Genomic DNA, 12,495 nt, shown 5'->3' with positions numbered 1-12,495 from the left:
TCAGCGGGGAGTGAGTAAAAAGTAAAAAATTATTTTAATGATAGAAAAATTGAGAGAGAGAGAGAGAGAGAGAGAGAGAGAGAGAGAGATTGTCGACTGACCCCACAAACCAACATGGTTTTTTCAGCATGTTTTGTCCTCACTCGCGCGCTTTCCAGAAGGTCACCCGTCCAAATACTACTACAAGATAGACTACCAAAAAGAAGATGCGTCTTGTTGGTATAAGTAGTATCAATCAATCCTTATAAGGCTTCCTTCAACTATGCAAACTCATACCTGCACAATTTCAGGATCTCTCTCATTCTGATGTGAATTCGGCGACCACTCCTCACGCTCTTCAGCCTTAAGAATATCTTAATGTCATGTTGCCTCATGCACCAACAACCAGTCACCACCCTCGTTGGCCTCAAGTGTTACAATTTGTCTTGAATCCTATATTAGAGTTTGGGTACTTAGATTATATGATTCTTGTGTTACATGTTTGATATATAATTGTTGTGTTTCAATGTTTAATTGTTGTGATTTCATGTTTGTTTGATGTTGTGATTGATCATTCAAATGTCTCCATTGTAAGTTAATATGTGCGCCTAAGAGAGGGGTGAATTAGGTGATGGTAGATTTTTGTCTTTTATTCTTTTACGATCTTGTTGAGTGTGATGAAAGCAATAAAAGCGGAAAATAAATGAACACACGATGTATACTGTTTCCCTTCACAGGTCGAGAGTACTCCAGTCCCCTTGCCAACTAACAAGAGATTGTACTATAATGTTAAGACTTTTACAAGACTCTTCCTAGTCCTTCTAAAGAGACAACAACCAAGAACACCTTTCTTGGATTTCAATAAGTCCTTAAGAGAACACCCTCCCTAAGGATACCTCTTGTTTCCAAAACTATGGACAACAAGGTTACAACCTTACAATCTTATATCCACACTTGGAACAATAAGATGTAATCAATACAAACATAAATAATTACAAGTGATTGAATATTTTTGGTAATAAGTAAAGTTTTCTCACAATAGGTTCTTATGTATTCAATGGAAATGATGAAGAAAATTTTCTAAGTACATGAAAGTGTATGCTGAAAATTTTCTTTCTCAAAAGAGAAGTTTGAACACAATGAAAATATGAAAGCAAGAGCACAACAAAAGATTATTAAAATTGATGGTTGGTATATATTTTCAAAAAGAAAAAAGAAGCCTTTATATAGTGTTAAACACCCTTCCAAAAGGCTGCAAAAACATTTTCAAAAAGATGCAAACACATGGCTTAAAACCAATTTCGTATGGCTGAAGAAACAATGAAAAGATGTAATGTTTCAGTGGTAATCGGTTACCAAAAGCAGGGTAACCGGTTACCCACTCCCAACGTTCATATTTTTTGAAATCTATAACACAGTAACTGATTACTGAAACAAGGGTAATCAGTTACCCATACAAAAAACAGTGGGAGATTCTTTCAGAGTTTCAGTAACCAGTTACCATATATCTAGTAACCGATTACTTCATCAAAAAAGCCAAAAACCATTTTGAAAAAGACTTTTATGCTTAAATGTGTTTTAATCAAAAACATTTTAAAGGTAATGCATGATATGAGTGAATTTTCCATTGATTACACAATTAGATCTAAGTGAGCTTTTCTTTAACTTATTTACCTTACATTTGATCAAGATGATTTAACTTGTATATTGAGAAATGTCTTGATCCAAGTCCTTTGCCAAAAGCCATGGTGGTGTTTTGTCTTCATCAAAAACTCTTGAAGAAGCTTGTCTTCACATTCTCCCCCTTTTTGATGATGACAAACCAATCTTAGATGAAAATTTTGAGTAATGTTGCTTTTGCCTTATGATTGCCTTTTGCTCCCCCTAACACCAATACTCCCCCTTCATATGGTTAGTAAAAGCAATCATATAGTTTTGAGATCTTTCTCCCCCTTTGTCATTAACAAAAAGGAATGAAAGACTAATAAAAATTATAATATGTAAATGGTAAAAAGCATATGGAAGATATATTTAATCCAAATATAATTCAAATAGAATAATTCAAACACAATAACATAATGCAAACATTAAACACACAACATAGAACACACAACATAGAAGAAAATAACATAAAAACTTGAACATAGAAATAGGATGAAACTTAAACTAAATGATAATGAGACTAAATGACTATTCTTGCTCATCCATGACTAAAAACTTGAACATATGTTGGGTATTGTATTTGGTGATGGGGAACCCTGAAGACTAATATGAATGCAGAAAAATCAACATTTTTATTTTGGGGATGTCTTAATAGATTATGGATGCTTCGTAATCGATTACTGGTGGTTAGTAATCGATTACGGGTGATAAAAATGAGTTTTTAGGGTTCTGGTTGAAGTTGTAATAGATTATAACTAATTTGTCATCTATTGCAGATATTACAAATGTTATTTTTGAGTTTTGGGCGTGATGTAATCGATTATAGGTAAATCGTAATCAATTACATGTATGAGAAAATGTGAGGTAGATTTGAAAATAGCATATTTTAAGTTTAGTAACTCCAATTGAGAAGCGATCAGTTGCATCTGAAAGCTAATCCAAGAGTTATCATGTAGTAAGTTTAATAGGACTTATTTGAATGTCAGTTGCATCGGAAAGCTAATCCAAGAGTTATCATGTAGTAAGTTTAATAGGACTTATTTGAATGTTGGTTGCTGGTTATTTACTAATGATTGTGAGGTGAAGTAGGACTCGAGTTCAACTTTTGATAAAACTAATGTGAAGCCCTATTGCAACGATTAAATCCCAAAATGATATATTTTAGGAAAAATATCATTTTTAATCTCTTAACTTTATCTCAAAATGATATATTTTAGGAAAAATATCATTTTTAATCTCTTAACTTTATCTCAGTGTCCAATTTGATCCCTTAATTTTTAAAAGGTTCAAATTGATCCTTTAACTAATAAAATAGAGGCATATGAGTCCTTATACCAACCAATTTACGATAGATATAATAGGTAGAGTTTGTTTCCTGTTACATTCTTCAATAATAGTTACAAATAAGAAGATAAACAGGACTTGAAATTAAATCACCATTCAGAGAAAGAAACTACTAATTTCGGTTCTTGCTTAAATCCATTACCACCTCCCACCTTAATCATCTCCATCACTTCAACCAAATTTAGCAGAGACCAATGAAACCCAATTCTGTGCATTTGTGCACATCCACCTTGTGATGGTAAGCGATACAAGTTTCCAAATTTCCTTGAACTCCTTTTTCTGAGTCATTCTCAAATTCAGCCAGAAAATAGCTTTACCACATTTTGACAAAACAGCTTTGCCAGATGAGAGGTGAAACACTGCAAGAGAAGAAAAAGTGATCTGTTATCTCTTTTTCACATTATCAAAAGACACATAGTCTATACCATACCATAATGTAACAGAACAATGAATGTAATACCATACTATCGATTTTGATGGGACACTTCTCGATATAAATTTGTCTTTAACAGTACAGTTAGTGCAGTAATTTTCTGAGGAGCAACTCTGGACCAGAGGCAATTGAAGAACTTGCTAAAGAATGATACAGTTATTAAGATTTATAGTACAAATGGAACTATAGTTGGACATGATATTTAAGGGTAAAAAAAGAAATAGAAAGAAACTCTCCCTATTTAACAAAGTTAAGACCCCAAACTCTCCCTAATACAAGAAGCTAGCTTTTTCAAAGATTGCTCATCAAAAGAGATATCAATCTCTTTGATCCTAGACACAAAATCCATTGCTTCCTTATGCTTTTTCTCTCTAATATAACCATCAATTACAATCTTGTAAGTTAACTCATTAGGCTTGCAACAATGTTTGATCATATATCTAATTACTTCATCTGCTTCAGCAAACAGTCCCCTCCCTGCATAACATGACAAGAAAGTATTGAATGTAAAAGGACATGGTTGAATTCCGTTATTGGTCATCTCAGAAAGAGTTCTTATCGCTTCTTGTACGAGCCCTTTTTTACAAAAGCCCTTGATGACGGTGTTATAAGACACAACGTCTGGATTTATACCGGAGTTTTTAATTTCCTTGAGCATTTCTTCTGCTTTCCAACAATCACCGACTCGGGCATACAAGTCTATCAAGCTGTTATAGGTCACAAGATTCGGCTGCAACCCGCTTTCGCGAATGATGTCTAGCATTTCGTGTGCCTTCTCGAGTCTCTTGTTTCGGACAAACATTGAGAGCATAGAGTTTATTACAACCATATCGAGTTTGTATCCATTCTCTAGCAACTGATAAAATGCCCTTTCCATTGCTCGAAGCTGTTTACATTTGTAGTTTGACAGGACAAGGGCTCTCAAAAGCATCCAACTAGGAAAGACATGACCGTCGTAGATTTCCTTCTCGACCTTCTCTAATCCCCTGACATTCCCAGCGTTAGAGTAACAATGAAGCAAAAGCGAGTACGAAGTTTTGTTCGGCTTAAAGCCCTTATTCTGCATGTCAGAAATGATAGACTCTGCCGCTTTCCAATCACCCCGCCTAGCAAGTGCGTTAAGAAGAGCATTGTATGTGGTTAGGCATGGAGTAAAGCCTGCCGTAATCATTTCGCCGTACATTTTGGCAACATCAACTTCAGATCCACACCGTCCATAGGTACTAATTAATGTATTGAACGTGTCTTTGTTAGGCTCAAATCCAGAAATTTTCATTTCCCTTAAAACCTGGTTAACATATTTTTGCTTACCCTTCGCACCACATACAGCAAGCATCGTGTTCCACGTTATACGATCAGGAGGACATCCATTCAATTTCATTTCACGGAGAAGATTAATCATGTCTTCTGGTCTCGACATTTTGCCTAGCATTGCAAGAACAGAATTGTATGTGCTTATGTTCGGAACACAGCCCAACTCCTTCATTCGACCAAACACCTTTAAAGCCTTGTCCTCGTTTCCCAATTTACGGTAGCCGTTTATTATAGTGGTGTAAGTTATAGCATCCGGCATAACTCCTCTGCTTGCCATTGTATCAATGACAGCAGCACCCTCGTCATGAAACCCGGCTCTTACATAGGTTGCCACAAGCTCGTTATAAGTAATGGCATCTAGCACACAGTGATTATCCTCCATTTCTTTCAAGATGTTCAAAGCCTCTACATAAACTCCAGCCTTCCCGAAAACCTGCAGCATAGCGTTATACACAACGGTTCCAGGTTTATATCCACTCGATTTCAAATCAGCAAAAAACTTCCTTGCTTCATCAAGCATACCCTCTCTCCCACAAGCCGATATCACAGTGCTACACGTAAACTCATCAAACTCAAGCCCTTTACTCTTCATCTCATCCAACAACTCCAAAATTACATTCCAAGACCGCCCCATTTTTCCATATACATAAAGCATAACATTGTAAGTAACCAAAGTTGGATCAAAACCAGTCTGCTTCATCTTCTCAAAGATCTCAATAGCCCGTTTATACTTCCCGGTTCGAGCATAAGCATGAAGAACAGTAGTGCAAGCCTTAACATCAAGTGAATATTCCTCAACAGGAATTATATCAAACAGCTTAGATGCAATTGAATACTGTGACTCCCTACCCAATAGCTTAACTATAAGTTCAACAGATTGATTATCCACTTTCACATTTTCAGACCCAAAATTCAACCAAACCCACTCAAACAACAAAAACGCTCTTTCCCAATTCCCAGAAAGGTCCAAACCCCTCAACAAACTAGTAACATCAGATTCAAGCAACTCAGGTTTCACAAAGTTGAAAAACTCAATCAAGTCATTCAAACTCGACCCAACAATTGAATTGAGCATATTCTTACCTTTCTCCGATAAAAATCCAAACTTTGCATTGTCAAACCGGTTAATCTCAACAGAAGCCGAAGTGGGTCGCTTTCCATTACCCTGTTGAAGATTCTCCTCGTTTTCATCAGTAGAAAATTCAAGAGAAGAGAATTGGGTATTGTTGTTGGGATTGTTTAAAGGGACAAGTGTTTGTGTGTGAGTGGTGATAGGGGTTGAAGAGAGGTGTTTGAGATGGTGAAGAAGAGAATCTAAATGGGAGGAAATAGGTGTTGGTGGTGTTGGTGTTGGTGAGTTAGAAAATGTAGTTGGTTTGAATTTCAATGGATGGGTTGGTTTTTTTGTGGGGGGTGGAAGAACGGGTCTATTGGGGAAGAGGGTACCTTCCATTGATGAATGGGGGTTAGAGATGAGAAGTGAGAGTGAGGATGAGAATGAAAGGTTTTGGATATGAGAGTTTGTGAAGAAGATAGAGATCATCCATTCCAAGGTGAAAGGAGTGACTTGTATTGAAACTAGTCTTTTATAATCAATCTCATATTACGGTTTACTTTTTTTTTTTTTTTTTAATGTTTTTGTTATAATAAATTAAAAAACTTTTTATTATTTAAAAATATCTATATAAAATGTCAACTTTTAAAATAGTTATGTGAATTACGAACAGTTATAGGGCATGTTTGTTTCAGCTTTAAAAAAATGGATTTTTTTTTTTTGTATTTTTGAAAATAGATTTTTCGAAACGGTTTTTTAAAATATTACAAGTTTTTTTATATTTGTTTTTTCTAAAATGAAACACTAATTTTGACATCATAGAATATAAACATAAGATTATTGAAGCTCAAAACTTTGTCAAAATTGTAATTTTTTTAAAAAGTTGTATTTCAAAAATGATTTTTATGAAAATCTATTTAAAATTTTGATATCTAAATTTTTTTTCCCATAAATAGATGAAACACCTAAAATCACGAATAACTATTCAAACAAAATTTTCATTTGAAACTTTTATAAAAAAAATTTTTGTAATTTTTTTTTTCACAAAATTTTGTAACACTATAAAAATCATTTTTAAAAAAAGCCAAAACAAACGGGCCTATAATGGGTTAGTCCAAATGAGTCGGTCGTCATACCCGAAAAATTATAGGGTTTGGGTTATAAAATTAGAGTTCCTATTTTTAAGAATTTTTTAGCTGAGCCTGAAAAACCCGCTATCCATTAGAGCTAGCTCATATGGCCGTTGATAGACTATTAGGTCCGCATAATTATAAATTTTAAAAATATATAGTAATTATATTATCTTACTCCAAAATAGCATATTGATTTTTTCTCACTTCACTAAATTTTATCTCTATTTACTCTATCTTTCTCTTTTAAATATTATATATTAATATAATCAACATTTTTTCATCGTATTATATTAATTTTTCTCTTATAATAAATATTCAAGTATTATTTTATGCAATTTAGACATATATTGTATTTAGAAACACATTATAGTATTTATAGGAGAGAATATAATACTTAAAAATGTATTATGTTTAAAATAAAATAATTTTTAATTTTATTTATAATAAATATTATGAAATTTTTATTTTAATTTTTTTAAATAAAAAAATTCATTTAGGACTGGATAGTCTGAAGTTCATATAGGGTCGGACTCAGGTAGCAAATCTCGAGTCAATATTACATATGACCTTTTTGACCCAGCTCTAAAAAACCTATAGCCCGCCAGGACCAACCCTTTTAAGGTCGAATAATCCATTAAGACTGCTCTAATTACATATCAAAGTACCAATTTAGAATAATAATAATATTCTATTTGCAATGTCAATTTAGAATAGTAATTACATTCATGTATTAAGTGTAATTTTAATAGTATAAATACTCTTCTTTCAGAAATCTAAGAGATATTATTCTATTTTTTTCTCTCTTTATTTTCTTATATCTTATTTTTTAACATGTTATTAGCACAATCGTTTTTATTAAAGGTGTTTCCTACTATATATATATAATCATGAATTTGGATTCTCGACAGCTAGAATATATGCAGTCATTTTTGCAGCTAGAATATATGCAGCTATTTTTACAGCAACATAATAACCAATGGATCGATTAAAATGATTGAATTTGAAATCCAATATTTATATTCTAAAGTTATTTTTTATTTCTTTAATTATTATTATCTATTATGAATTAATTAAATATTATTGATTCACAATGCAATTTTTTATTTTACAAATTTATTCATAACTAGTTTTGTAAAATTAAAATTATTGATTTTTTACTAAAATATTCTTTCCAATTTATTTATTCATTTTTCTTCTCATCTTTTTATTATTTATTTAATATTTATTTAAAATGTAATTGGTTAAATATTATTTATTTATAATGTTATTTACTTTTTATTACAAATTTACTCAAAATAAACTTTATAGAAAAAATAAATTCCTGATTAATATATTATAGCTATCCAATTTTATTTAATATCTTTTTATTAAAATATTTTTTCTAATTTTTTAATTTTTTCTCATTCATATTATTTACTTAATATTTATTGAAAATGCATGAGACCATAAAATACTAATATGTGTCGAGTATCAGCGAAACACATTTTTGATAAAAAAAAAATACTATTGTTTTTTACGTAATAGATTTAATTATTTTAAAATTAATATTTCATTTTGAATTCTAGTAGAAATATTTTGAAATTTAAATATATTAATCAATAATTAATTTTCTATAAAATTAGTTATGGATAAATTTGTAAAATAAAATATTGTATTATAAATAAGAAATATTTAATTAATTCATAATAACAACTTATAACAAACAATTAAATAAATAAAAGATAGCTTTGAAATATAAATGATTGAATTTTAAATTCATTAATTTTAATCAATCCAATGGTTATTATGCTGCTGCAAAATTGGCTACTACTATTCTTGCTGCCAAGAATCCAAATCCATATAATCATCTCTAGGGTTATTTTTAGACCTATAGAACCGAAACCCCATCTAAGAACCTAACCATTGGACCGCCGAAATGTCTTTTGGTCTGGTAATGGATATTATTTTAATATGTATCTAAAATGAAAAATCAGACCATTTAATCCAACGGATACCCGTAAGCATTGATATAAATTCTAAATTTTTTTCATTTCCTTATTTTTTTTCTTTCTCCTTTCAGTCTCTCACACTTTTCCTCTTCAGTTTCGTCTCTCTCTCTCTCTCTCTCTCTCTCTCTCTCTCTCTCTCTCTCTCTCTCTCTCTCTCTCTCTCTCTCTCTCTCTCTCTCTCTCTCTCTCTCTCTCTCTCTCTCTCTCTCTCTCTCTCTCTTTCTCTCCCCCCTAGGGCTTCGTATTCATTTCGATCAAGCCATATTGTTTATTTTTCATGAGTGTTATCTGTTTGAATCATTTCTGTTAGAGGCTTAGTGTGAATTGTTCAAACCTACAACAATCGTGTAATGTAGCCAAACTTTATGTTAGAACATAGTTTGGTTCTAATCATATCTTAGAGTTTTGATGATAACAATTAAATAAATTTTGTATAAGTAAATGTGGTACTCTAATTATATGTTTCTTATTTCAAAAGAAGTTCTAACTCAAGTACCATCAGAACATGGACTTTATGTGAAGCTGAACAAACAAAGAAAGAAAAGTCACACTGAAGTTCAAGAAGTTCTAATGCATGAAGACTTCTGAATGCACCAACCGCTGTATACAAATTCTAATAGAAGTTATATTTACAAAGTCAAGACAGAAGTTGTGAAGAAAAGGAAAATCAAAATGCAAAGTTCTGATACAAGATAAAATACCGTTAGAGACATAATGATTAAAAGGCGGGTGAAGCATTTATGAAGAACAAATATTAAGAAGCATGCAAAGTACAAATAACCAAGATGACACACAACATTTATTGCAAAACACCTTACGAGGAAGCAACGAATAACATTTTCCAAAGGCTATAAATAAAAGATCAATTTGAAAAAGCTACAACACGCTCACTTACAATATAGCACGTGAAAGAAAAACGTGAACTCTTATGGTGAAAGAAAATACTTCGTTCATGTTATCATACTAAAGTCATATCCATTGTACTTAAACATAGTGAAAAATCACAGTTGTGATATAGCTTAGATTAAGAAGCATTAAGTTCACTAGTTAGAAGTTACTGTTGTATCGTTTCTTGAGTAACCAAGTTATGGTTAAGATTCTCAAGAAGACGTTGTATATTGTTCCATGAGTAACCAAGTAGTGGTTAAGATTCTCAAGAAGACGTTGGCAGTTGTCTTTGTGAACCAATTGTAATCGAGTTTTGATTAGTGGATTAAGTCCTCGACGGAGAGAGGAGAAATCACCTTTACGGGTGGACTGGAGTAGTTTGAGTTCAAACGAACCAGGATAAAAATATCGTGTGAATTTTTATTTGTGAAAGAAAACCCCTTATTCAACCCCCCCTTCTAAGTGTTTTCAAACCCTTTAATTGGCATCAGAGCTCTTGGTTCTGGGTGCAAACACTTAACAGTTTCAGTAAAAGATCCAGAAAGAAAACACTATGGCAAATGAGCAAAACAACAATGGTTTTACGAGACTCCCTATGTTTGATGGAGAAAATTTTGAGTACTAGAAAGATAGACTGAAAAGTTTCTTTCTAGGACAAGATGCTAAACTATGGGACGTTGTGTTAGATGGTTACACACATCCTGTAGATGCTGGTAAAAGGATTGATAGGAAAAACATGAGTGAGAAATAAAAGAAAGAGTTCAAAAATCATCACAAGGCTATAATTGTCTTGTTGAATGCTATCTCACATGCAGAATATGAAAAAATCACTAACAGAGATACTGCACATGATATGTTTGAGTCTCTCAAAATGACTCATAAAGGAAATGCTCAAGTTAAAGAGACGAAAGCTCTGGCCCTCATCCAGAAGTACGAGGCATTTAGAATGGAAGAAGATGAGTCCTTTGAAACCATGTTCTCAAGATTTCAAACTCTGACTGCTGCTTTGAGAGTTTTGAACAAAGGAACACCAAAGCAGATCATGTCAAGAAGATAATCAGAAATTTACCCAGAAGATGGGGACCAATGGTTACTGCGTTCAAAGTTGCAAAGAATCTATATGATGTATCTCTTGAAGAACTTATCAGTGCATTGAGAAGCCACGAAACATAACTTGATGAAAATGAGCCTCGGAAGAAAGGTAAGTTTGTTGCCCTTAAATCTCTTAGAAAATTTGAAACTAACACTTTTCAGGCTGAAGAGGAAAGCTCCAGTGACTCCGAATCAGAAGAAGAAGAAGAAGATGAGTTATCTTTTATCTCCAAAAGAGTCAATCAATTATGGAAGCATAAACAAAGGAAGTTCAGAAACTACAAGAGATCAGAAATTAAAGCAGAATCTTTTGGACATAAGAAGCCTAGAAGAAAAAGCATTGTCTACTATGAATGTAAAGAACCAGAACACTTTAAGAATGACTGTCCCAAGCTGCAGATAGAAAGGCCAAAGAAAACATTTGAAGAGAAGAAAAGTCTGATGGCCACATGGGGTGATTCAGAATCTTCTGAAGCTGAATCTGACTTAAATGATGAACATGCCAACTTAGCATTAATGGCTACCATAGGAGATGACTCTGGCTCTGAATCAGAAACTAATAAGGTATTCTCTGAACTTACTAGAGATGAGCTTGTAGAAAGCTTATCAGAACTTTTGGAAAACCATAGTAAACTCAAAATCAAATACAATAAACTTAAAAATAGTTTTGTAGTTAAAACGGAGAAACTTAAAGCAGAAAATTATGAACTTAAATAAATTAATCTTAAACTCATAGAGAAATTAAAAATTCAAAAAATCTCTAATTCAGATACTGATTCAAATTCGAAAGATATTCTAAAAGAATATGACTCTGGCTTTCAAAAATTTCTTGTTAGAAGCATATACAGAAGCAAAATGGCTTCAATGATATATGGTGTTAGCAGAAACAACAGAAAAGGAATTGGTTATGAAACACCCAAAGGGAAAGAACAATATCAAACTAAACTTGTTGATTATATGGTTATTACTTATAAACCTTTACACACCCAATTTGAATTTGGTCACACACATGACATTAAATACACTTCTTATTATGAAAACTTTCAGGCTAGACCTAAGTTCAAACAGAACTTTAGGCACAATAACACCAAAGGACCCAAAAAGATATGGGTACCTAAGGAGAAAATAATATATGTTGCAGATATCCTTAGCAGCACAGTTGAAATACCAGTCATGGTACCTGGACTCTGGATGCTCGCGACACATGGCGGAAAGAAAGTCTATGTTTTAAAGCCTGAAGCATAAATCTGGTGGAGACGTTAGATTTGGAGGAAATCAAAAAGGAAAGATTATCGGTTTGGGAACTATTGAAAACGGTAATTCTCCCTCCATAACTAATGTTCTATTAGTAGAAGGATTAGCACATAACTTGTTGTCCATAAGTTAATTAAGTGACAACGGCTATGACATAATCTTTAATCAAAAGTCCTGTAAAGCTGTCAGTCAGAAAGATGGGTCAATCCTTTTCACTGGCAAGAGAAAGAACAACATCTATAAAATTGATTTTTCTGATCTTAAAACTCAGAAAGTAACTTGTCTACTATCTGTTAACAATGAGCAATGGGTCTGACACAGAAGATTGTGACAGATTAGCTTGAGAAAAATATC

General features: G+C 32.6%; 1 protein-coding gene across 1 annotated transcript; it reads right to left on the bottom strand.

Annotated features, from left to right (window-relative positions):
- Nucleotides 1–3,546: 3,546 nt before the first annotated feature.
- LOC131595117 (pentatricopeptide repeat-containing protein At2g18940, chloroplastic) lies at nucleotides 3,547–6,285 on the bottom strand. The gene has a single exon (XM_058867389.1). It carries the CDS (start codon nucleotides 6,273–6,275, stop codon nucleotides 3,669–3,671), a length of 2,607 nt encoding a protein of 868 aa, XP_058723372.1. The 5' UTR covers nucleotides 6,276–6,285; the 3' UTR covers nucleotides 3,547–3,668.
- Between the last annotated feature and the right edge of the window lie 6,210 nt (nucleotides 6,286–12,495).

Source organism: Vicia villosa, linkage group LG4, assembly GCF_029867415.1.
Source record: "Vicia villosa cultivar HV-30 ecotype Madison, WI linkage group LG4, Vvil1.0, whole genome shotgun sequence".
Lineage (NCBI taxonomy): Eukaryota > Viridiplantae > Streptophyta > Magnoliopsida > Fabales > Fabaceae > Vicia > Vicia villosa.
This window is presented reverse-complemented; position numbering and strand designations above follow the sequence as displayed.

What these genes read in the sequence shown, in the direction of transcription:
- LOC131595117 (XM_058867389.1), bottom strand. Translation starts at nt 6,275, where the DNA reads ATGATCTCTATCTTCTTCACAAACTCTCATATCCAAAACCTTTCATTC.